This window comes from Diaphorina citri, unplaced genomic scaffold, assembly GCF_000475195.1.
Source record: "Diaphorina citri unplaced genomic scaffold, Diaci psyllid genome assembly version 1.1 scaffold322, whole genome shotgun sequence".
Classification (NCBI taxonomy): domain Eukaryota; kingdom Metazoa; phylum Arthropoda; class Insecta; order Hemiptera; family Psyllidae; genus Diaphorina; species Diaphorina citri.
Window position 1 is genome coordinate 37255 of NW_007377757.1, and position 27587 is coordinate 64841.

Here is a 27587-nt window from a genome sequence, read left to right on the forward strand (position 1 = left end):
ACAGAACTGTGAGAAGTACAAAGCTGATACCTGACGTCAGAAAGACAAACGAGGAGGTCCTGAAATTGAAAAAAAGACAATTTTTATTTGGCTCTAAACAAAAAATAAAAAAAAAGTGGAAACGAACCTAAATCGGTGGTGTAGTGGTTACGACACTCGCCTGGTATCAGGAGGGCACGAGTTCAAGCCCAGACGAGACATGGAATTTCATCCTTGTTCATTTGAAAATTTGACCACTTAATAGGATAGGAGAGCCCCAAGAGCCCCAATAGGAGAGCCCCAAGATGTCTTTTAGTGTTTACCGACAAGTTGTTACGGATGACGTGACAGAAGGAAAACGTGTTCGTTCAGTAAAGGTAGAAACACACTACTATGACTAATACCATCAAGCCACATCACGGGATCGGAAGAGGGGTCGGAAAGATGTATGTAATTCAAAACAGTAGGTAATCTCATTCAGGACAGCCACACTACTATCATGTGACATGATGGTAGTGTGTTTTTGGCACTCACCACAGTTGTTTATTAACAGGAATCTGGATCATGTGGACCAAATACAGGGTCATCACAAAACACAGCATAGGGTACAGGAGCCATCGCTTTACCCTACTCAGCGTATCCTTGTGATGTAGGAGTATATTGCCTGCTACTGTACCCAGGAACACGTGGTACACTGAGGATAAAGAACCTGGAACAGGATCAAATGAATTACATGTAGATTTCATTTGGACGGAATCAAGTAGGTAGAAAAGAACCATCCATCATAACATACGGCATTTCCCCTTTTGGATGGTTCTTTTCTGCTTAGATTCTGTCCTTTGCAGACGAGAGTTTCCTCAATAAAAAATCCACTTAATAATTAGTGGTTCCTCATAAACACGATATCTGTGGAGATCGCTTCGGACCGAGCCGATAGAGCCCAATTACTAATGAACATTACATTTTGTTTTAAGCATGTACCTACCTATAACAATTTAATATCGGACAAGCCGTCCCTTTCGAGAGTTAGTTGGAGGGGCAAGCTTGATAATTTCATAAAAAAAAAATAAAAATAAAAATAAGGAAAGTAAAAAGTGCCCACCATCTTGAAAAAACGTCCTATTCCATATTGCCTAATTTTGATAAAAGTAAAAAGTACCGAACCTGGACATGGTAATGTAAAAGGATCAGGAAGCATAAATAAATGACACGTCAACTTGGGGATAGGAGCCATAAATTTAGTAATGCTATGTCCTATGTACCTACTGTAAGTACCCTAGGGCCTAGAGCCCTAGACCTAGACAAAATATACTAGAAAGAGGTAAAATTAAACCAATTTCCTTCTTATTTCTAACCCTAACCTATTCCGTCAAGATACCTACTTGATGCTTGCGACCAAAAGATCAACAGTAGAAAGGTACAGCAATTTACACATCTAGGTAAGTAGTATAGGTAGTTTTTTTTTTAGAGCTTTATGGCAGGATTCTCACATAGTGAGCTCTTCCACCCAACCAAAGCTCTTTAGTCACTTACCCCAGAGAGGCTCCGGGTCATAAGACACCGCATGGTAAGTCTCCCTGGCGGGTCCTCTGTCCCACATCCGTAGCGGACCCACCAGAATAAGGTCGAGATAATTGGCGGCCCCTCCCGTGCAGTTGAAATATTTGGCGTCATCTTGGTAACCACCAGGTCCTATGTAACCCCTGGAAAAAATAGATTGATAAAAATGTGGATTAACTATCTGCATTCAGGCGGGTCCAAACATAGTAGACCGCATCTATCGACCATCGTCGATCGACGAGGTGAAGGGATGAATTTATGTTGTCGAGGTAGCTTACGGTTTCAGTCACTTTAACCCTATCCAGCCTGAGCGTTTACAAGCTCACACAGCTGGCTGCTAGGTGTTACTGTTACTACAAGTGTATGAGGGCGTCTGATATCCAAGCTCCTATGTAGACTGCAGAGCGTACATGGAGAGTACTAAAAAATTTTCCAATGTGACTGTAAGCTTCTACGAAAGCCCGTGTGCAACGGTGTGTCGGTCGTACAAAGAAGTTTGTGAACGCTCGTAATCGCTCCCAGATGCTCACACTTACCTAGGACAACCTGGCACTTGAAGATGGAAAGTGACCCACCCATGTAAACACAGAAGTGTGGTGTGAATCAGCCACTGGGGGAGAAGCAATGTGATGTCCTTGATGAAGGACGGGAGGAGACTGCTCTCCTGAAAAAGGAATAAAGGACATCTGCCTTCCTGGACGTACAGATCATAACAGGCAAACTCTCCCAGGGGCGGATCCGGCGTCACTTCACAGTAGAGGCCGCGAGAGGCGTTGACCGATTTCCAGTCCTGATCATCGTCTGTGTAGAAACGGAAAGTGGGCGTGGTCTTTGTGTTGACCTTGAGAACGGTGGAGACGTAGTTGGCTGCTTTCCGGACAAATGGGCACTGGAGGGGAGAGAGAAGTATTTCATTATTCAGGAATGGAGGGGAGGAAATGCCTCCACAGGCAGTTTTAAAGGGAGTAGGGGGAGAGGTAGAATAAGAAAATCATGGATCCAAAATCTCAGAGAATGGTTCCAGGAATCTAATGCAACGCTCTTCGCTAAAGTAGTGGAGGTGAGGTTGTAGTTACGAACTATACAGGGTGGTTCGTGATTTGCGAACCACGCTTATATCTCAGAAACGGCTGGGAATTAAGGAATGAAATAAACGGCATCATGGCTAGGCAGAAAAACCTACTCAACATTCCAGGTGATTTTTCTTGTAAATAGTTACAGGTTTCCCTTTTTTCTCCATTATTTTTTACCTAAAAAAAGTATCAGAAAGCAATAATTAAATAAATAAAAAAGTTTAAACTATCCCTGTTAAACCTAGTCTTAGGAGAAAAGGAAAACACTTATCAAGAAATTATCATATCATTATGTAGGAGTGTAGGACAATAAATTAGGAAATCTTGTTGTCATTCTAAGTCATTTTTTATTATAAAAAATAAATTCACCAAAAATATTATGTCGTCAGTTTTAAACAACTAGTCGTACTAACACTTTCTTTATTTCTATTTTCCCTCCCTAAATTTGTGGATTGGATCTGGATGTGGCTCTGGAAAACAACTCCAAGGTTCCGGGTTCGAATCCCTTTCCCAAATTAAACATGTACTGAATAACAAACAACACCTACCTGTATCTTCAGGTTTATAAGAAATACAAAATCATCGAAAATAGGTACTATTTCCATAGATCTAAATAAAATCTGTTTGACATCTCCACCAATAAGTACTCGTAGTTATTAGTTGGTGGATGTGACAAGTGCCCACGATAAAATTGGGTATTCTTTTCTCCTTGCAGTTCCGATCTTCATCAGAGTTTAAATTCGAACATCCAAATAGGTTCATAGTTAGAAGAGGTAATCAAAGGGGATTATCTGAACAAAATTCTTCATAGTTCTTACTCTTGGTCCAAAATAAATTACATAATATTTATGTAGGTACCTACGTACTTCGTCAACGGCGTCAATGCATTACGAAAATCTTGTATAAGCTAGAGACAAATGTGTACAAATCGGGTCAATTTTCTCCCTTTTCGGTTAAACGCTAAAGAAAAATCGTTTCTTATGCAGCCATTTGGCTATGAGGAGCCAAAGGAGGACCGTCCACAAGTTTTGACCCATCCGCTGGAAATGGGTGTTGTTAGGGGAGATCTGCCAAACAAAGGGCACCATGACACCAATAGAGTGGCCCACGTAGAGAATGGTCGAGTTCATACCTGGGAATGGAAAGAGTTGACGTCATTTTTTCCGCGGCTCCCTTTCCTCAATTAAACCCCCAATCTACAGTAACACAAATTTTTACCTTGACAATGCTGAGGAAGAGTTGATGACGAGAGTTGTTCTTGCGGAGGTGGGAGGATATCACTATCGGTATGGTCACACCCATGATCCAAAGGAAACTGAAACAAAAAAATGTTAAAAATAAAAGCACATTTAAAAAAAAAAAAAACATTACTTATAGCTTATAGGATAAGGAAAGTAAAAAGGTAAGAATTATCAAGATGGTACCTCGAGCATGGATCATGGATACTTGGATACCTCGAACACGCTTTCAGTACGGTTCAGTGGTTGAGGATGCCTTCGGACTGCCTATGTCTGTTTCGAACAGTATAAAAGTTAGGTACCGATATTATTTATTTATTACCATGGAAACACCAAATCTGCCAGTTGCAGGCCATTCCATGCCGCGTGATCCAGAAATCGATAGCTTCCTGCTCCAAAATTGACGAAGATCATGACCGTGATAGCGATCCTGAAAAGTACACAAACATTACATTATTGCTGGAGTTTACCAAATCGGGATTGTGAGATGAAACGAGGATTTTCCTATACTTGTAGCCAGGTCAACCTCGGATTGAACTCAATCCTCTGATACAATCCCCGGTGGTAAAACTCGATCTTAATGTGTTGATTTGACAAGGATAGCTCTGTTTTTAGTCCATTTCAAACATTAGTTCACAACCAACTCACCCTCTAAACGTGTCCAGAGATTTGACTCGTTTCCTCTTAGGTGGCGCTTCATTCTCCCCTGAAGTTTCAGCCTGAAATCATAGTTTATTTATTTTCAAATATGTAGGAAAGGTGTGTCCAAACATAGTTGATTAACGTCGTTCTTTGACCACAATCGAATAAACTACGGGCTAAAAAATTCCCGGAGGGACGGACTCAGCTTGTTCATAAGTATTTAGCCGACTGAAACCGTCCACACTGCCTCGAAAACATACCTTCACCTCGACGGCAGTCGACCATGTGTGGACACAGCTTTAGGTTTTTCCCGAATTGACACTTTAGAAATCCAAATTTGGCCGAGTCAAGGGGAGGGGGGGATAGGAAAGGCTTATTGCGTATTTTGCACCAAAAGTATTTGATTTGGCCCTCGCGGACTGTACTGGACGATGAAGGATGATTTCTTAGTTTTTAATTACTAGTACCTATTTTATACTATTAATATTATTTTTTTTTTCTCGACATACAAGATATAGGTAATTATAAGTAACTAGTCAGAGTATTATTGAGAACTCAGAGTACTATTGAGTACGAACTGACAACGGTAGTAGTTGCAGTAGTAGGCTAGTAGATGCGTAAGGTACTCTACATAATGGAGCAGTTGCAAATGGGTAAAAATTATAAATAAATGGTCGATTCCTATGTAAAACGTTGGGAAAAATCCAAACGTTGGGAAGTAGTTATTATAGTATGTACCTAAAAGACACCTCATATACCTCAACGTGCGTGAGAAATATCCAATGATGGAACAATTAAAAATCAACTAATTCCCTGATATGGTATTTTTCCTTTTCCGTATATCTTTCACACTAACACAATCCTTCACATTAGACCTGGGTCTGTGATACAGTTTGAGAATGAGTGATGCTAAAACAAAGAGATCTATGTCTGTCAGACCGTCTGAGAGAACCAAGTCTCTAGCTTCTTCTGTCAACATTCTGACTGTCTGATAGACCCAGCTCTATGAGAAAGCGTTCTATCAGACGGTCTGAGAGTGTGCGGCGGGCATTACTGTCCTGTTCACGTGAGAAAATACGTGAACACCTGGAGTACCTTCCTCTAAAGAGTCTGGAACGTACATAAGTCCTATGTAGTCATACCAATCTTACGACACTCGTCTCGTATCAGGAGGGCACGAGTTCAAGCCCAGACGAGACATGGAATTTCATCCTTGTTCGTTTGAAAATTTGACCACATAATGGGAGAGCCCCAAGAGCCCCAATAGGAGAGCCCCAAGATGTCGTTTAGTGTTTACCGGCAAGTTGTTACGGATGACGTGACAGAAGGAAAACGTGTTCGTTCAGTAAAGGTAGAAACACACTACCATCAAGCTACATCACGGAAGGGGAAGGGGGGTCGGAAAGATGTATGTAATTCAAAATAGTAGGTAATCTCTTTCAGGACAGCCACACTACTATCATGTGACATGATGGTAGTGTGTTTTTGGCACTCACCACAGTTGTTTATTAACAGGGATCTGAATCATGTGAACCAAATACAGGGTCATCACAAAACACAGCATCGCGTACAGGAGCCATCGCTTTACCCTACTCAGCGTATCCTTGTGATGAAGGAGTATATTGCCTGCTACCGTACCCAGGAATACGTGGTACACCGAGGATAAAGAACCTGGAACAGGATCAAATGAATTACATGTAGATTTCATTTGGACGGAATCAAGTAGGTAGAAAAGAACCGTCCATCATAATATACGGCATTTCCCCTTTTGGATGGTTCTTTTCTGCTTAAATTCTGTCCTTTGCAGACGAGAGTTTCCTCAATAAAAAATCGACTTAATAATTAGTGGTTCCCCATAAACACGATATCTATGGAGATCGCTTCGGACCGATCCGATAGAGCCCAATTACTAATGAACATTACATTTTGTTTTAAGCATGTACCTACCTATAACAATTTAATATCGGACAAGCCGTCCCTTTCGAGAGTTAGTTATAGTGAAATGAACTCGACGTTGGAGGGGTAAGCTTGATAATTTCATTAAATAAATAAATAAATAAATAAATAAAAATAAGGAAAGTAAAAAGTGCCCACCATCTTGATAAAACGTCCTATTCCATATTGCCTAATTTTGATGAAAGTAAAAAGTACCGAACCTAGACATGGTAATGTAAAAGGATCAGGAAGCATAAATAAATGACACGTCAACTTGGGGATAGGAGGCATGAATTTAGTAATGCTATGTCTTATGTACCTACTGTAAGTACCCTGGAGCCCTAGACCTAGACAAAATATACTAGAAAGAGGTAAAATTAAACCAATTTCCTTCTTATTTCTAACCCTAACCTATTCTGCCAGGTAAAGAAATCTCTTGTAGAATAAAATTACTTACAGTTTCCAAAGTTACCAGTCAAGTGAAAACGTTGTTCTTTTACCTATACTAATATGTTGCTACTTGACAGATTGACTCTCCTAGAGAAGTAACTAACCTATTCCGTCAAGATACCTACTTGATGCTTGCGACCAAAAGACCAACAGTAGAAAGGTACAGCAATTTACACATCTAGGTAAGTAGTATAGGTAGTTTTTTTTTAGAGCTTTATGGCAGGATTCTCACATAGTGAGCTCTTCCACCCAACCAAAGCTCTTTAGTCACTTACCCCAGAGAGGCTTTACCCAGTTGTTCTCACGAGGCTGAGTGCACCCTGAACTCCAAGCTCAAAGCCGAAAAACTTCGACCCCGCTTTGAATTGTCTTCCGGTGTACAAGCCTAATACTCACTAGGCCACGGAGGTTCATTTGTACACAATATAATTTTAGGTATTAATCAAACCTCAGTGGTTTAGCGGTTAGCACGGTGGACTTCGGATCTGGAGGTTCATGGTTCGAGTCCATCTCGAGTCATGGATTTTAGCATAGTGTATTAAGCGAGGAACGACATTTGTGACGTTCATTTATGCTCATCACAATTAAAAATTCCTCCTTATTTTTCCAATGAAATTTACAAATCCCTCTTTTCTCCCTCCACACAGGACTTTCATAAAACAAGATATTGTGCCAATGAAATTTACAAATTTCCTTCGTTTTCAGGCATTGAAAGGTATGGCGGCCACATTCCGAGTGACTCAGTCTCAGATCGTCAAGACCGCTGCCGAGCGTCGGCTCCCCTCGACAGATTCCGTGCTTACCATGCTGAAATGGATAGAGCGACACTACTGCAAGCGGTTGCCTCGGGCATCTGAAGATATCCAGTCTTCAGGTAACGGGGGTCGCGGTCACTAGTTGAGTATTCGTTTTCGTCCCCCTTTGTGTCTGTGATGTTGACTCTGGAGCTTACTCGAGCGTGACAAGAGACTACCACGCGCCACAACAACATAAACACACATGCTCTTATTTTAGAAGAAGTTGGTTAGAAACATACATTGCAGAAGAAAGTGAGGAACATATCCGCTTTGTAACGAGAGAATTCTTTCAAGAAATTCCAAAGGTAATGGTCATCTTAAGAAGGGGAATTTGATGAGGGCATCTTCTAATAAATTAGGTGAAACATGTGCTCTTATTTTAGAAACATACATTGCAGAAGAAAGTGAGGAACATATCCGCTTTGTAACGAGGGAATTCTTTCAAGAAATTCCAAAGGTAAAAATGTACGGTGATCTTAAGAAGGGAATTTGATGAGGGCATCGTATATCTGACAAATTAGGTGAAACCATGAAGGAAAAGCTCTCTGCAAGGAAGTAGGTAGAAGTCTGGTTAGCACATTAGACGAATCGTATCAAACTTATGTAGGTATATCTGTAATAAGTGGATAGATATAGGTGGTAGATAGCAATAGGTTTTGTATTAGGTGGGTAATTTTCTAATTTTATCGAACAGGGAAAGTAATACCCTGTATCAAAAGATTAGGGATATACCTACTTAATAGCTACCATCTACTTTTCAAGTTCTGAGTTTAGGGAGGTAAGAATGTACCGGGTTTCAAATTTAATCAATTATTACTATCGAAAGTCATGCAACCATTAAGCATTATAAAGGTAGCGGAACCATAAACGATCTCTTTATCCCCGCTCACCTTATGACGTGATGACAAGGGGATCTTTCATCATCGGAAATTTCAATTATCAAATCATAACTCCCTCTCCCGCCCCCCATTTTATACCCCTACCCTATTATAGAGCTCTACAGAATTTTAGGGTTTGATGAAGGGAACTGTAAATGCTAAGGTCTTATCCTTGAAAGAGTCTTTTTTAGGGTTTGATAGAGGAAACTGTAACCGCTAAGGTCTTACCGTCCCGAGAGGGAAGGTAGACAGGATAGGAGAAAGCTAGCTATTCCGAACCTTATCCATTCTGGATAAAATCCGCCCCGGGCGAGAATCGAACTTGTGACCTAGCGCTTACAAGGCAGTCGCTCTACCCTCCAAGCTAACTAGGCTGGCTGTAGAATTTTGAATTTGGACGAATTAGATACCTACATAAGTCTACCAAGTTTTGAGTAAAAGTAACTCAATATAGTGAGTAATATTACGTGCCTACATACAAAGACCTTTAATAAAACCGTGTAAAAATAAAATTAAAACAAAAATCTCCTAAAATTTCATGCTAAAACTCATCTTCTTTCGGAACCCATGTTTCTCTCATGCAAGGTGTTAAATTAACATAATGAGGTGTCGAAGATTTTAATCCGCAGGGTTTCTCATACCAGATTACTAGATCACATCGAGACCCGAAACATCCCAAATTATCATAAACCCAGATTAGAGTACAGGAAGTCCTCTGATGACCTCTTTGCTTACTCCAAAATTCTGACCACCGTGTCTATGAACTTCATTTCAACTAATTAGCTGATAATACTCGTAGCTTTGGGACTTATACACTCGTAGCTTTGTTTTTCAGAGGTTTGATAGATGTCTTATCGTACCGGGATGACTGTAATTACTGAGGTCTTGTCGTCCCGGTATCCAAGAGGGAAGGGGAGGACAGGATAGGCAAATTCCAGCTATTTTGGGAACGAACCTTATTTGTTTAGGATAAAGTTGACTGGAATCGAACCCGCGGCCTATACATATACATTATACACTCGTAGCTTTGTTTTTCAGAGGTTTGATAGATGTCTTATCGTACCGGGATGACTGAAACTACTGAGGTCTTATCGTCCCGGTATCCAAGAGGGAAGGAGAGGACAGGATAGGAGATAGCCAGCCGTTCCGAGAACGAACCTTTTTTGTTTAGGATAAAGTTCGCCCCGGACTGGAATTGAACCCAATACGACCTAACGATTACAAGGCAGACGCACTACCTTCCAAGATGACTAGGCTGGCTTACAAGCTTTCAACCAATTTAACGTCTTGCTGGCTCCAAAATCCTGGCCAGTTTAATTAAGTCTATGAATTTATTTTGAACTAATTAAAAACCCTATACACATATATGTAACTCTTTCGGACAATAAAAAAAAAAACTAGAAAAATTAAAAAGCACACTTTTGTTGTTATTACTTTATTTATTTTGGAAATACATTAAATATTAAATGAGCCAGATAATGTACTCACACAATAGGAATACATTATAGGGAACACAATACACTGTGGCTTAGGAATACATTATAGAAGTGTGTACAATGCACGTGCCCGCAATTACTTTGCAACAGGTGCTTGCTGGGGAGGTTCTTACGGAACTGGAAGGTACTCAGGTCCGCGGCTGAGATAGATATCACTGATAAGCGTCGGTGGGATTATCATTTTGTACAGGGTTATTCGAGGCCAGCCTTCTTACTCTTTTTCTTCGCCTTTCCCCGTATACAGACGGAGTCCGCGGAGTTGGCGTTTTTCGTCAGTCTCTCAATAAGCCCTAACTAGGGCGATTCTCAAAAACCCCTAACTAGGGTGATTTCTTTTGGTTTTGGCTACAAATTTTAAAAGTGGATGCCCTTCGCACTCAACCTTTGCTTTTTTTCCTCTTTAGCAAGGGAAATTCAGGCTGGTATACTCCCTGTTCAACGTCCCTCAGCCAGACAAAATTCGGGACCAGTCTAGTAAATTTTAACTCTAAAAACACCAAATCTTCCGCTCTACACAGACTGCGCTGCGTTTCGAACTTCTGCAGATCAAAAAAAGCGTATGGAGGGTACTCAGGTCCGCGGCTGAGATAGGTATCACTGATAAGCGTCGGTGGAATTATCATTATGTACAGGGTACTGATTCGACACCAGTCGAGAAAATTTTGAACTTTGAAAACACCTAATCCTCCGCTCTACACGGACGAACGCCAGTTGGGTCCCATGACCTTTTTTTCTTAAGGTAGTCGACTACCAGTTGGGCCCTGGGCTTTGCGCTGTGTTTCGAGGTTCTGTAGATCCATAAAAAGCGTCCAAACATAATATTTACCATCTGCTTCATGTTGTTTAAAATTCTATGTATGTTTTGGTAATTGGTCAGCCTAGTTAGATCGGAAGGTAGCGCTTGTGCCTTATATCTAAGCGCTAAGCCGCGGGTTCAAGTTTCGCCCGGGGCTAACTTTTTTCTGAACAAGTATAAGGTTCGTTTTCGGAATGACTGGGCTTTTTCTATTCTGCCCTCCTCTCTTTAATTTGTTGTCGATATAAAGCTGTGTCCACACATAGTCGACCTCATCGATCGACTAAAATCGTACACTGCCTTGACATCTTGGCAACATAGATTCACCTCTTCACGTCGTCGATTGACTATGTTTGGACACACCTTAAGATCTCCGTCTTTACAGTTTCAATCTTTTCTAAGCCAGCCTAGTTAGCTTAGTTGGTAGTGCGTCTGCCTTGTAAGCGCTAGGCCGCGGGTTCGATTCCCGCCCGGGGCAGATTTTATCCTGATGGGATGATGTTCATTCTCGGAACGGCTGGCTTTCTCCTATCCTGTCTTCCTTCTCTCTTCGATTTCGGGACGATTCAGATTAGAACACAGGAAGTGCTCTGATGACCTCTTTGCTTACTCCAAAATTCTGACCACCGTGTCTATGAACCTCATTTCAACTAATTAGATAATACCCGTAGCTTTGGGACCTATACACTCGTAGCTTTGTTTTCCAGAGGTTTGATAGATGTCTTATCGTACTGGGATGACTGAAACTACTGAGGTCTTATCGTCCCGGAATCCAAGAGGGAAGGAGAGGACAGGATAGGATTTTTTTTTTTAAGAGGTTTGACAGAGGGAGCTGTAACTGCTATGGTCTTATCGTACCGAAATCGAAGAGAGAAGGAAGACAGGATAGGAGAAAGCCAGCCGTTCCGAGGTTGAACATTATCCCATCAAGATAAAATCCGCCCCGGACGGGAATCGAACCCGCGGCCTAGCGCTTACAAGGCAGACGCACTACCAACTAAGGGTCAACACAAGTGACTCGGATATTGGTGATAGTTTCAGCAGGACAATCGATGGGAATTTCAAATTCGCAGAATTCGACTTCAAACAGACCAACCAGGATCCTCGAGAAGAATTCGACACCAACTACGACAGCAACTATGACCGTCAATACTGTGATTCCATCTCCAACGAAGACATGTTGACGGTGCCGAGAGAATTCAAACCCATCCTGATATCCCACGCCAGTAGCAACCCTAGGCGGCGGAGAAGGAACAGCGCCCCGTCAGGTTCGGTACCGCCCCCGCAAGTGATGAAGAAGAGAAGATTGGCGGCAAACGCTAGGGAAAGGCGCCGAATGAGCGGCCTGAATGAGGCTTTCGATAGACTCCGCGAAGTGATCCCGTGTATAGGAATAGAACATAAGTTGTCCAAGTTTGAAACGTTGCAGATGGCACAGACGTACATTCATTCGTTGAGGGATTTGCTGACGTCTGCCAATAGTGGTTGTAGGTGACCCTAGAGTCTAGAGTGATTGCTAGTGATTTTTAATTGATCTCAAAGTAGGTATGGCTATTCCAAAGATGTTGTATGTTGTGTAGGACTGTAGGTATTGTACGAGTATTTGGTAGCTAGGCAGACATTTATGTACAAGAAGTTTCTCATAACGAATTACTGTACAAAGTTACAAGAAAGCACTTAGTACATAACGCTAATTGGACGAATCGGTCATCAACCCTCTTAAAACAGTGATATCTTTAGCAACCCAATGAGAAACCTGATCTCTGTTTCACGATGAACTTCTTGCACAGGGAGGAGTCCATTGGTAAAATTTTATTTGCGCAAGAAGTGTGAAATTAGAATTTCGTAGTGATATGACCTTTGTACATAGAACACCTACCTACATATATATACTTTTGTGATATTTCCTACTGTGATACTGTCTGTCTACTTCGTGATTTCTTTCTTTATTATACTCGTACATATACCTATATCTTTTTTTTATAGAAATATTTACAGAAAACCTAAATGTAAAATTGTAAATTGTGTACCTATAATGTTGTAACCATTACAATAAAATAAAATTGAATTGAATTGAATACGGCAGTAATCCCTGAGTGCGAAAGTTCACTAGGTTGCGTCATACAGTGATCTGTGACGAAGGTAAGGACCAAGGAGTACAGGCTTAACTCAGTCACGTTATCTACTCCACTCATCATCTCCATAAATGTCTCGTCGGGAATTCTTACCCCAGAATCAGGTCGGAAGGTGAAGTAGGTGGCAAATCCCGCCACCACAAGATAGGTGAAGGCAAACCTCTGCAGTACTCCGTTGAATCTAACGGATGCCAGATTACCAGAGGAAGTGAACGTGTTAAGCATGATGTTGAGTGCGAACAAAATGGCACTCCGCTGAAATGAAGAGAGAATAGTAATAGAAAGTAAAAACTTAGTGTGTTTTCCTACGAATACAGTCGTTCATTGAATGCCAGTGTTTTGCCTATGATGATGAAACGGGTGATTTGAAGTGTACCTAAAACTTCTTTGGTTCCAACCCTGAGGAATTGTTCAACCACTTCTCGCCTGAATTAACAATTCTCATGATTTTCAATTTTTTATTTAACACAAAGATAATAAAATATAAAAAAATATAGCGAAATTATTACCGGCTGTCGATCGACGTCCATTCACAATGATCGATGGCCGTCGAACATATGTAGACACACCTTTATACGCTTTGTCTGTTGTTCGGTTTTAGGTGAAGGACGTTTTACCCTCTATTCGGCAACAAGCTACCCGCCTTCTAGTCATTTTAACCTCATTTAGCCTTAGCATTTACAAGCTCAAACTTCTAGGTGCTACTACAAAATTATGAGCGCGTCTGAAACGTAAGTTGGTAGTGAATTTTGGAGAGGTACGAAAACCCGTTTGTATGTCATGCAAAGAAGCTCATGAACGCTCGTAATCGCTTCCAGATGCTCACACTTACCTAGGACAACCTGGCACTTGAAGATGGAAAGTGACCCACCCATGTAAACACAGGATGGTGGTGTGAATCAGCCACTGGGGGAGAAGCAATGTGATGTCCTTGATGAAGGACGGGAGGAGACTGCTCTCCTGAAAAAGGAATAAAGTGAAGGGATAAATTTATGTACAAGAAGTTTCTCATAACGAATTACTATACAAAGTTACAAGAAAGCACTTAGTACATAACGCTAATTGGACGAATAGGTCATCAACCCTCTTCAAACAGTGATATCTTTTGCAACCCAATGAGAAACCTGATCGCTGTTTCACGATGAACTTCTTGCACAGGAAGGAGTCCATTGGTAAAATTTTATTTGCGCAAGAAGTGTGAAATTAGAATTTCGTAGTGATATGACTTTTGTACATAGAACACGGCAGTAATCCCTGAGTGCGAAAGTTCACTAGGTTACGTCATACAGTGATCTGTAACGAAGGTAAGGACCAAGGAGTACAGGCTTAACTCAGTCACGTTATCTACTCCACTCATCATCTCCATAAATGTCTCGTCGGGAATTCTTACCCCAGAATCAGGTCGGAAGGTGAAGTAGGTGGCGAATCCCGCCACCACAAGATAGGTGAAGGCAAACCTCTGCAGTACTCCGTTGAATCTAATGGATGCCAGATTACCAGAGGAAGTGAACGTGTTAAGCATGATGTTGAGTGCGAACAAAATGGCACTCCGCTGAAATGAAGATAGTAATAGAAAGTAAAAACTTAGTGTGTTTTCCTACGAATACAGTCGTTCATTGAATGCCAGTGTTTTGCCTATGATGATGAAACGGGTGATTTGAAGTGTACCTAAAACTTCTTTGGTTCCAACCCTGAGGAATTGTTCAACCACTTCTCGCCTGAATTCAAAAACTTTTGTCAGTAACTTTCTTGTTCCGCGGTTCCCAAACCTTTTTTTTTTTCGCGGCTCCCTTTCCTCAATTAACTCCCAATCTACAGTAACACAAATTTTTACCTTGACAATGCTGAGGAAGAGTTGATGACGAGAGTTGTTCTTGCGGAGGTGGGAGGATATAAACTTTTGTCAGTAACTTTCTTGTTCCGCGATTCCCAAACTTTTTTTTCCGCGGCTCCCTTTCCTCAATTAAACCCCCAATCTACAGTAACACAAATTTTTACCTTGACAATGCTGAGGAAGAGTTGATGACGAGAGTTGTTCTTGCGGAGGTGGGAGGATATCACTATCGGTATGGTCACACCCATAATCCAAAGGAAACTGAAACCAAAAAAAAAAATGTTAAAAATAAAAGCACATTAAAAAAAAAAATACATTACTTATAGGATAAGGAAAGTAAAAAGGTAAGAAATATCAAGATGATACCTCGAGCATGGATACTTGGATACCTCGAACACGCTTTCAGTACGGTTTAGTGGTTGAGGATGCCCTCGGACTGCCTATGTCTGTTTCGAACAGTATAAAAGTTAGGTACCGATTTTATTTATTGATTACCATGGAAACACCAAATCTGCCAGTTGCAGGCCATTCCATGCCGCGTGATCCAGAAATCGGTAGCTTCCTGCTCCAAAATTGACGATAAGGAAAGTAAAAAGGTAAGAATTATCAAGATGGTACCTCGAGCATGGATCATGGATACTTGGATACCTCGAACACGCTTTCAGTACGGTTCAGTGGTTGAGGATGCCTTCGGACTGCCTATGTCTGTTTCGAACAGTATAAAAGTTAGGTACCGATACATCCAAAAGGGGAAATGCCGTATATTATGATGGACGGTTCTTTTCTACCTACTTGATTCCGTCCAAATGAAATCTACATGTAATTCATTTGATCCTGTTCCAGGTTCTTTATCCTCAGTGTACCACGTGTTCCTGGGTACGGTAGCAGGCAATATACTCCTACATCACAAGGATACGTTGAGTAGGGTAAAGCGATGGCTCTTGTACGCGATGCTGTGTTTCGTGATGACCCTGTATTTGGTCCACATGATCCAGATTCCTGTTAATAAACAACTGTGGTGAGTGCCAAAAACACACTACTATCATGTCACATGATAGTTGTGTGGCTGTCCTGAAAGAGATTACCTGCTATTTTGAATTACATACATCTTTCCGACCCCCTTCCGATCCCGTGATGCGGCTTGATGGTAGTGTGTTTCTACCTTTACTGAACGAACACGTTTTCCTTCTGTCACGTCATCCGTAACAACTTGTCGGTAAACACTAAAAGGCATCGTATTTATTTATTACCATGGAAACACCAAATCTGCCAGTTGCAGGCCATTCCATGCCGCGTGATCCAGAAATCGGTAGCTTCCTGCTCCAAAATTGACGAAGATCATGACCGTGATAGCGATCCTGAAAAGTACACAAACATTACATTATTGCTGGAGTTTACTTATTTATTTATTACCATGGAAACACCAAATCTGCCAGTTGCAGGCCATTCCATGCCGCGTGATCCAGAAATCGATAGCTTCCTGCTCCAAAATTGACGAAGATCATGACCGTGATAGCGATCCTGAAAAGTACACAAACATTACATTATTGCTGGAGTTTACCAAATCGGGATTGAGATGAAACGAGGATTTTCCTATACTTAATACCCAGGTCAACCTCGGATTGAACTCAATCCTCTGATACAATCCACGGTGGTAAAACTCGATCTTAGTTGATTTGACAAGGATAGCTCTGTTCTTAGTCCATTTCAAACATTAGTTCACAACCAACTCACCCTCTAAACGTGTCCAGAGATTTGACCCGTTTCCTCTTAGGTGGCGCTTCAGTCTCCCCTGAAGTTCCAGCCTGAAATCATAGTTTATTTATTTTCAAATATGTAGGAAAGGTGTGTCCAAACATAGTTGATTGACGTCGATCCACAGCGATTCACAATAAATTCACATCGTCGACTATGTGTGTGGACACACCTTAAAGAAATACCTAGGTATTTGATTTGAGAAAATGGGATCAAAAGGAAAATGTTCTTTTTTTTTGTAAGGATTTTTTTCTTTATCTTCTTCTAAATTGACTGCTCTACATTGGACAAATTAGATAATACCTATGTATTGAAATCTCTGAACCTCACCTCTGCTTTCTCCCGTCGATTCACAATAAATTCACATCGATTGACGGCCGTCGACTATGTGTGTGGACACACCTTAAAGAATCGGTATTTATGTGTCCAAACATAGTTGATTAACGTCGATCCACATCGATTCACAATAAATTCACATCGATTGACGGCCGTCGACTATGTGTGTGGACACACCTTAAAGAAGTACCTATTTGATTTGAGAAAATGGGATCAAAAGGAAAATGTTCTTTTTTTTCTTCTTCTTCTTCTTCTTCTTCTTCTTCTTCTTCTTCTTCTTCTTCTTCTTCTTCTTCTTCTTCTAAATTGACTGCTCTACATTGGACAAATTAGATAATACCTATGTATTGAAATCTCTGAACCTCACCTCTGCTTTCTCCCGCCTTTTCAGTCTTAAATATTTCCTCAGCTTGAATATCGAGAACAGTGCTATCAGTACTGCCACCCAGAATATCAGAGCTGAAACATAACAAACCAACTTAAAAATCGAGTTAATGGAGATGTCAAAACTCCCAGATACATACATACATGTCGCTCTTAAGATCCCTTAAAATCATCGACAAAATCTAATTATCGAGGAACCAGCGCGAACGACATGTCCATAAGCATTGTTAACACTGCCACCCAGAATATCAGAGCTGAAACATAACAAACCAACTTTAAAAGAAAAATCGAGTTAATGGAGATGTCAAAACTCCCAGATGAGGAAACGGCACGGCGCGATAACAAAGTGTATGCATATGCACCAGTTAACCAGTTCCCAAAGGATCATTGAAGGTAAGCAACGTTGGTCGTGGCTAGTATCAGAATTGGTGACCATCTGGGCAATCGCATTCTGGCTTTGTATGGTCCGACTTCAGTATGCGGGTAGCTTGTCACCAAATGGAGAGTAACTCCCGTCAATATTAAAGGTTTTAGCAGTTATACATTCTTGCAAGGAGGAATTCATTGTTGTAGTTCGTTATTTGAGAACGTATTTTACGGGGTAATCATAGGCCTAAGAAAATTTCCTTAGAGTTTACTTGAGTTTATGAAGAGCTGGTTCCTATTTTTTTTTTCTTTATTTTCTTCTAAATTGACTGCTCTACATTGGACAAATTAGATAATACCTATGTATTGAAATCTCTGAACCTCACCACTGCTTTCTCCCGCCTTTTCAGTCTTAAATATTTCCTCAGCTTGAATATCGAGAACAGTGATATCAGCACTGCCACCCAGAATATCAGAGCTGAAACATAAAAAACCAACTTAAAAATCGAGTTAATGGAGATGTCAAAACTCCCAGATGAGGAAACGGCACGGCGCGATAACAAAGTGTATGCATATACATCAGTTACCAGTTCCCAAAGGATCATTGAAGGTAAGCAACGTTGGTCGTGGCTAATATTAGAATTGGTGACCATCTGGGCAATCGCATTCTGGCTTTGTATGGTCCGACTTGAGTAGGCGGGTAGCTTGTCACCAAATGGAAAGTAAGAAAAAAAAACTTCCAGATGAGGAAACGGCAGGGCGCGATAACAAAGTGTAACTATGCATATGCACCAGTTCCCAGTTCCCAAAGGATCATTGAAGGTAAGCAACGCTGGTCGTGGCTAGTATCAGAATTGGTGACCATCTGGGCAATCGCATTCTGGCTTTGTATGGTCCGACTTGAGTAGGCGGGTAGCTTGTCACCAAATGGAAAGTAACTCCCGTCAATAATAAAGGTTTTAGCAGTTATAAATTCTTGCAAGGAGGAATTCATTGTTGTACCTAGTTCGTTCTTTGAGAACGTATTTTACGGGGTAATCATAGGCCTAAGAAAATTTCCTTAGAGTTTACTTGAGTTTATGAAGAGCTGGTTCCTAATCCTTAAAGGTTTTAGCAGTTATAAATTCTTGCAAGGAGGAATTCATTGTTGTAGTTAGTTATTTGAGAACGTATTTTACGGGGTAATCATAGGCCTAAGAAAATTTCCTTAGAGTTTACTTGAGTTTATGAAGAGCTGGTTCCTAATCCCATTAGTAATCCTCTATCCCAAATGTTCCCAACTTATAACTCACGACTCACGGGCCATAATGCTGACAGGGTCCCGGGCCTGAGTCAGCTCACATCTGCCTTCCTGGACGTACAGATCATAACAGCCAAACTCTCCCAGGGGCGGATCCGGCGTCACTTCACAGTAGAGGCCGCGAGAGGCGTTGACCGATTTCCAGTCCTGATCATCGTCTGTGTAGAAACGGAAAGTGGGCGTGGTCTTTGTGTTGACCTTGAGAACGGTGGAGACGTAGTTGGCTGCTTTCCGGACAAATGGGCACTGGAGGGGAGAGAGAAGTATTTCATTATTCAGGAATGGAGGGGAGGAAATGCCTCCACAGGCAGTTTTAAAGGGAGTAGGGGGAGAGATAGAAAAAAGAAATCATGGATGCAAAATCTTAGAGAATGGTTCCAGGAATCTAATGCAACGCTCTTCGCTAAAGTCGTGGAGATGAGGTTGTAGTTACTACCTAGCTACCTACATACAATGTGAGGAGGTGGATAGCTTGTCGTCGAATGGAGGGTAAAACCCCGTCACTAAAATCCTTAGCAGTTATACCAGGGTTGTCCAACCTTTGCACACCCGAGGGCCACAAGAGACCAAGGAAGAGAGTTGGCGGGCCGCAAAGGTAAAAATTCAACTCAGTGAGGAGGTGGGTAGCTTGTCGTCGAATGGAGGGTAAAACCCCGTCACTAAAACCCTTAGCAGTTATACCAGGGTTGTCCAACCTTTGCAGACCCGAGGGCCACAAGAGACCAAGGAAGAGAGTTGGCGGGCCGCAAAGGTAAAAATTCAACTCACAGGTGGGGCCTTCTACACGGGCCTTCGCGGGCTTTTACGGGCCACAGAAATGAGCTCGTGGGCCGCATGACGTTAGAGGTCTATCAAACAAACAAATACCCAAAAGTGTTGATCATCAATTTGCGTATTTGTGTGACCTATTAGTCCTATTACCTGCAATTACACCTTATGAGAAATCCCCAAACTCAGGTATGTAGATATTCTAAGTATGATGACGATTGAGCAATTACCTACTAATTAAAATACAATAGGAGTATTGGGAGTAGGAGTAAGGAAAAACACTACTGTTAAGTCTGACATACAAAATTTTCTTTGCGTCACCTATTGACAAACAATTGCATATTCTTTCAGTAGATATACCTACGAGTATGTAGGTACATGGAGTGACACATTCATAATAGCTATTTTGGTTTTTAGTCCGTCCTTCCTTTATTATTACAATAGTAATAAAAAGGTATAAGGGACGGACTATTGTATTCGCTTCGGTGTCTGCAAATACCCAAAAGTGTTGATCATCCATTTGCGTATTTGTGTGATCTGTGGTCTATTATTACCTACAATTAAGTACACGTAGGAGTAAGGAAAAACACTACCATGTTTTTCAGTGTGACATACAAAATTTTCTTTGCGTCACCTGTTGACAAACAATTGCATCGTCTTTCAGTAGTTATTCGAGTGTGTACGTATATACAAGAAGTGACACAATTGTAATAATTATTTGGGTTTTTCCCGAGTGACACCTTAGAAATCCAAATTTGGCCGAATGAAGGGGCGGAAATAGTAAAGGATAAATGCGTATTCGGCCACGGAAAGTACCTATTTGGCCCTCAGCGGACAGTACTGGACCTTGGTGGATGATTTATTATCTTTTAATTACCGACTAGTAGGTACCTATTTTATACTATTAATATTAAATTTTTCCTCGGCATACAAGATATAGGTAATTATAAGTAACTAGTCAGAGTATTATTGAGAACTCAGAGTACTATTGAGTACCAACTGACAACGGTAGTAGTTGCAGTAGTAGGCTAGTAGATGCATAAGGTACTCTACATAATGGAGCAGTTGCAAATGGGTAAAAATTATAAATAAATGGTCGATTCCTAAGTAAAACGTTGGGAAAAATCCAAACGTTGAGAAGTAGTTATTATAGTATGTACCTAAAAGACACCTCACATACCTCAACGTGCGTGAGAAATATCCAATGATGGAACAATTAAAAATCAACTAATTCCCTGATATGGTATTTTTCCTTTTCCGTATCTTTCACACTAAAAGGTACCTTTACACTGGGGCAACCTAACCTAGCAACAGGCAACAGCGACCTGCGGCGGATTGCTTGTTGCTGGTTGCCTGTTGCACAAATACATAATTATGTACCTATAAAGGTACCTTTACACTGGGGCAACCTAACCTAGCAACAGGCAACAGCGACCTGCGGCGGATTGCTTGTTGCTGGTTGCCTGTTGCTAGGGGACTCTAGGCAACCATGCCGCATGCGGCGTAGTCATTTACACTGAAGCAACAACAGTACACAGAGTGCAGAGACTGCGGGAGAGAAATGTTCCGCTCTCGACCAACATTTTGAGTTTCATTTATGTTTTTAGTTTGATAACTATGCAGCTAATAGGGAGCGCGCAGCGCGACCGTATTTTTTATTATTTTCTACAAGTTCGGCCATGCCTTTTCCACAAGTTTGGCCATGCCTCGGGATGACCTAGCGGGATTCCGGAGCGAAGCGACGGAATTCAGCTAGTATTTATATAAAAAACTACTACCTACACACAAAGATCAGTTAATTGTTTGTTGTGGTTGTTGTTGTTGTTGTTGTTGTTTTTTTTTTTAAATTTGTTATTGGAAAATCTGTATGATTAATATAACCAATATAAATGTGAAAAACGATACGAAATTATAAATAAAATTGAGGCACTTTGTAAAAAGTTCACAAATCTATTCTGTACTAAACTCAATCAGACCATTCTCAGCACTGGCAACTCAAGGCAACAGGCAATTCTATCCATTTCTGATGGGAAGCCTTGCGGCGTAGAGCAACCACTAGCAACACACAAAGCAACGCCGCAAGGTATAAGGCAACGCCGCATGCGGCGCGGCAATGCCGCATGCTGCAGGTTGCTGTTGCCGGTTGCTTCCTAAATTGCCCCAGTGTAAAGGTACCTTAACACAATCCTTCACACTTCACATTAGACCTGGGTCTGTGATACAGTTTGAGAATGAGTGATGCTAAAACAAAGAGATCTAGGTCTGTCAGACTGTCTGAGAGACCTAAGTCTCTAGCTTCTTCTTTCACACGTTCTGACTGTCTGATAGACCCAGCTCTATGAGAAAGCGGTCTATCGGACGGTCTGAGAGTGTGCGGCGGGCATTACTGTCCTGTTCACATGATAAAATACGTGAACACCTGGAGTACCTACCTTCCTCTAAAACGGCTCGACCGATTTTGATGAAATTTTTTGTGGTTGTTAAGAAGAGTACTCAGGGTGACATAGGCTATTTAAAATTGTCACATTCTTACCTGATTCAAAATGGCAGCGGTTCAAAGTTATGCCTATTATGCTGCACTTATATGTAGACGTGTCAGGGAGACCGTGTGTGATGGGTGTTTCCGTGTGGTGGGATGTGTGTGGTGTGTGTGGGGGTGTGTTTATGTGGGTGTGTGGTGGTCCCGTACAATGGACGGGTCAACCACTAGTAAGTCCTATGTAGTCATACCAATCAATGTTCTGTTTACAGCTGATCAAAGAAGAATCTTATTCGGGAAAAATAAAGCTTGATGTTGGCGCGTCGATCGACTTTGATAGCAAAACAAACAAAAAGTCGTTCGACGTAGAACAACACCATATAAGACAATATGAATACGTTTCAGTCGACATCGTCATAACACTCATAACATAACCACCTAATTGTTGTTGCTTCTACGGTTGTTTTTCAAGTGTCATCTTGGTAGCGCTAGAAATCTGTTATGTCTTTACCGCAGCCAATTTATGCAAATCCATAACTACGTATGTTTGTAATAATTCATTGTACGAAGTGCGTTTCACGTTTGAACCGGACGATTTTGCAGTTTATATTCTGTACCTATCTGTTCGATTCATCATAGGTCCCAAACGGGTTTTTTCCGATTTTGATAAAACTTGGGCTTTCTTTTTAGTACACATAAAGGAAATTCGCTCACCAAGACACCAAGTGTTGGGCCCGACTGTTCCTTTGGTGTTTTTGACTTTTCTATTGGTTTTCTATATTGTCATTTTTGTAAAAAGGGTTAGTCCCGTAAATAAATTTGAAGGCAAACTGCAGGACCTTCAAATCAGCTTTTTTATCTACAGCTTTTTTAGTCAGTTCTTCAGTTCAGAATTAAAAGTACCTACTTTTTAGCCCGTCCTTCCTTTATTATTACAATAGTAATAAAAAAAGGTATAGTTGACGGGCTATTGTATTCGCTTCGGTGTCGTCACTCTGTCTGTCTGTCCCCATAGAAGGACTTATCCAAACCTGGTCGACCTATATATCAAATTAAAGGTCTTTTTACCAGGAACACGAAAATGGTGGTGTACAATGTTATCTTTTTAATAATAAGATCTTACCCTTTCACAGTCACTGTCCAGTTGGTACAGAAACAGAGGCCGGGGTACATCCGAAGCCAGAGTTATGTTCAGATAAGCTTCGTCCACTTGGAGCTCTGCCATCGGTTCTGATCCCCAGTAGTCAAACCCGGGGTCTTCGAACCAGCGCAGCCCCATCTGAAATGAGGAAATGTGGACGAGGCTTGTCATTGGGATTTCAATAATGCTCTTACGATGCTGGCTAGAAATACATACCTACATTACCTATCTAAAGGTGCGTCCACACATAGTCGACGGCCGTCACCTTTACACTCCTTTATACTGCTGATTTTTGCGGACTCAAGAAGAAGGTTATTTACCAGCCTAAGTTAGCTTAAAGGGTAAGCGCGTCTGACTTGTAAGCGCTAGGTCACGGTTTCGATTACCGCCCGGGGCGGATTTCATCCTAAAGAGGTAAGGTTCATTTGTCGGATGGATGTATTTAGGTTGCAGATTTACTTGTCGCCAACCTTCAACTTACCGTTAAAACTTACTTTCGGTTATTCTTGAACGACTTCTTGAAATAAATAAGCTTGGTCTTCGATGGATAACAAAAAATAATTCCAGTTCACATTTTTATTATGATCAAAAAATATGAAAAATAATTTTTAGTCAATAATTTACCAACTAAACCAACACGATTTTAATGATTTACCTATTTGAAACAATACCAATAAGTGGCAAACAATTTAGTTTAAAATTGATTGCAACCAATTGGATAAAGAACAATAAAAAATTTAACATATAGATGCCCAACGTAGAATGATTTCATATTACAATTACATGACGTTCAATAATTAAATAGATACCTAATACCTATACCTAATACATCACCAAATTGGTATCACCGAATTGACTGTTATAGATAAAACCACCTATCGTACCTAAACTGATTGGTAGGTATCTGGGACAACTATACACTGTCCTATGTCACCAACCTACGGTAGTTTCTGAAGGCATGGTTCTGTATCTGTATGTACCTTTCAACCAGATTTAACAGTACGTACTCGTAGGTTATCTAGTTATAGGTATTAGAATCAGAACAAATTTTGAAATTTGAATAATGTGTGAAAAATTGGAAACTTCCGAAAGTTCTAAAGATATACCCAGGTAAATAAACCTAAGAACTTAAAGTTCATTATGTAGTTACCTAGGTAGTAGGTGATGTATGTACCATTGATAGGTAAAGTAATAACCCCCATACTTAGCTCCTTGACCTCCATCTCCCACAGTGGTATGACTGCAAGCAATTAGGAATAATTCATCCAATACAGTCAATATACATAGACCAATAGACCATTCATTAAATTTCAATAGTTTAATTCCAGTTATTACGTCATTCTAAAGAGGTAACAGGGAGTATAATACCGACACTTAAGTGCTAAGGTATTTTTATTTGACATTGGATCGAATCGAACAAAAATGTTGCTAGTTGAAGAATCTCCCAGCTATCATGGAAGGTTGGAAGGATGGAAGGTACTCAAGTTGGTGGTATGGTACTTTGAGTAGGTGATATACATAGCCATGTACCTTGGTTGTTAGATACGACTAGGTAAATTTCATGATTTCTATACCTAGTGAAACATCTTTCCGTTTTCTCCTTTCTTCTTCTTCATCTTCTTCTTCTCCTTTCTTCTTTTTCTTCTTCTTCTTCTCCTCTTCCTTCTCGGAATTCTTCTTCTTCTCCTATTTGGAAAACTACAGTCCACAATTTTTGCACTAAATGAAACATGGGAATCCCTTGACAATTTTGTTTGTTTCTTGTTGTTGTTGTTGTTGGTGTCTTCAAGAGTACCTATCCGAGTTAAGATTGATATAGTGGTAAAGCTCAACTCAAGTGGTACAGATAAGAGTCTGTGGGCTCTACACTTAAGTGAACTTGTCATGGAAAAAACGTACGACTAGGTAAATTTCATGATTTCTATACCTAGTGAAACATCTTTCCGTTTTCTCCTTTCTTCTTCTTCTTCTTCTTCTTCTTCTCGGAATTCTGCTTCTTCTGCTGCTTCTTCTTCTTCCTCTTCTTCTTCTTCTTCTTCTTCTTCTTCTTCTTCTTCTTTCTTCTTCTTCTTCCTCTTCTTCTTCTTCTTTCTTCTTCTTCTTCTTCTTCTTCCTCTCGGAATTCTGCTTCTTCTGCTGCTGCTTCTTCTTCCTCCTCTTCTTCTTCTTTCTTCTTCTTCTTCTCGGAATTCTGCTTCTTCTTCTTCTTCCTCCTCTTCTTCTTCCTCTTCTTCTTCTTTTTCTTTTTTTTCTTCTTCTTCTCCTATTTGGAAAACTACAGTCCACGATTTTTGCACTAAATGAAACATGGGAATCCCTTGACAATTTTGTTTGTTTGTTGTTGTCGTTGCCTTCAAGAGTATCCGAGTTAGGATTGATATAGTGGTAAAGCTCAACTCAAGTGGTACAGATAAGAGTCTGTGGGCTCTACACTTAAGTGAACTTGTCATGGAAAAAACGTGCTCAAGAGTGTTCACAATACACACGTAGGTACCTCTATAAGTATTTACCTACATAGGTACTATTTACCTTACATACAACTCACGTCCAGATGGGTAACAGGTATTTAGATACGCGTATGGGTACCTATATTTATATAGGTACCTACAAAGGTATAATTCTAGTCCAGATACATATACCTAAGTTAAGTAAACGTAAAAAAAAAAAAAAAAAAAAAAAAAAATGAACAATCACAACTCACGTCCAGATGGGTAACAGGTATTTAGATACGCGTATGGGTACCTACATATTTATTTACCTACATAGGTAAAATTCTAGTCCAGATACATATACCTAAGTTAAGTAAACGTAAAAAAAAAAAACTCATGCACAATCAACGACAAAAAACTCATTTTACTAAACGACGAAATTTCAAGATAAAAAATCGACTTGCGCAGTTGTTTGTAAACAAGATTTTTTCCCTCAACTGATAATCTTGCCATGCTGTCGGCAAAATTCTTTGTTTACACATTTGAAGTTTGAACAGTTGTGTCATTGAGAGTTGATAACACAGTGGATTCAGTCTCGATAGTGATTTTAGTGGATTTAGGCCGGGGGCCACACAGTGAGTTTAAACTCGGTTTCAGCAATTTGATTGGCTGAAATTTTTGGAATTTTTTGAAATCAACCAATCAGATTGCTTAATCCGAGGTTAATCCAAATATGCTCACTTGTGTCCCCGGCTATTAGGTTCGATACTCGATACAGTGATTTTAGTGGATGTGTATTGTGTAGATACCTAATTTTTATTTTATTATTATTATCATTTTGATTCGGATATTGGTGATAGATTCAGCAGGACAATCGATGGGAATTTCAAATTCGCAGAATTCGACTTCAAACAGACCAACCAGGATCCTCGAGAAGAATTCGACACCAAGATGCTAGCTAGATATACATACCTACATTACCTATCTAAAGGTGCGTCCACACATAGTCGACGGCCGTCACCTTTACACTCCATTATACTGCTGATTTCTGCGGACTCAAGAAGGTTATTACCAGCCTAGGTAGCTTGGAGGGTAGCGCGTCTGACTTGTAAGCGCTAGGTCACGGGTTCGATCATCGCCCGGGGCCGATACTGGCTAGATATACATACCTACATTACCTATCTAAAGGTGTGTCCACACATAGTCGACGGCCGTCACCTTTACACTCCATTATACTGCTGATTTCTGCGGACTCAAGAAGAAGGTTATTACCAGCCTAGGTAGCTTGGAGGGTAGCGCGTCTGACTTGTAAGCGCTAGGTCACGGGTTCGATCATCGCCCGGGGCGGATTTCATCCTAAAGAGATAAGGTTCATTTGTCGGATGGATGTATTTAGGTTGCAGATTTACTTGTCGCCAACCTTCAACTTACCGTTAAAACTTACTTTCGGTTATTCTTGAACGACTTCTTGAAATAAATAAGCTCGGTCTTCGATGGATAACAAAAAATAGTTCCAGTTCACATTTTTATTATGATCAAAAAATATGAAAAATAATTTTTTAGTCAATTATTTACCAACAAAACCACGTGTCCAAACACTGATTTACAACTCAACACGATTTTAATGATTTACCTATTTGAAACAATACCAATAAGTGGCAAACAATTTAGTTCAAAATTAATTGCAACCAATTGGATGAAGAACAATAAAAAATTAAACATATAGGTAGGTGCCCAACGTAGAATGATTTCATATTACAATTACATGACGTTCAATAATTAAATACCTACCTAATACCTATAACTCACATCACCA

The 27587-nt window shown here is 40.5% G+C and overlaps 1 protein-coding gene across 1 annotated transcript; it reads right to left on the reverse strand.

Moving 5' to 3' along the window:
* Window position 1: 1 nt before the first annotated feature.
* On the reverse strand, window positions 2-27587 carry LOC103507565 (heparan-alpha-glucosaminide N-acetyltransferase-like; the record flags this gene model as incomplete). Its single annotated transcript, XM_026822391.1, has 12 exons — window positions 27203-27587; window positions 23325-23480; window positions 18954-19200; window positions 17272-17363; window positions 16548-16618; window positions 16227-16334; window positions 14978-15074; window positions 14370-14531; window positions 13812-13939; window positions 1513-1682; window positions 514-688; window positions 2-59 (listed from the first exon to the last, which is right to left on the reverse strand). Coding segments are annotated over exons 2-12 (1464 nt in total), but the record flags the coding sequence as incomplete, so codon positions are not given.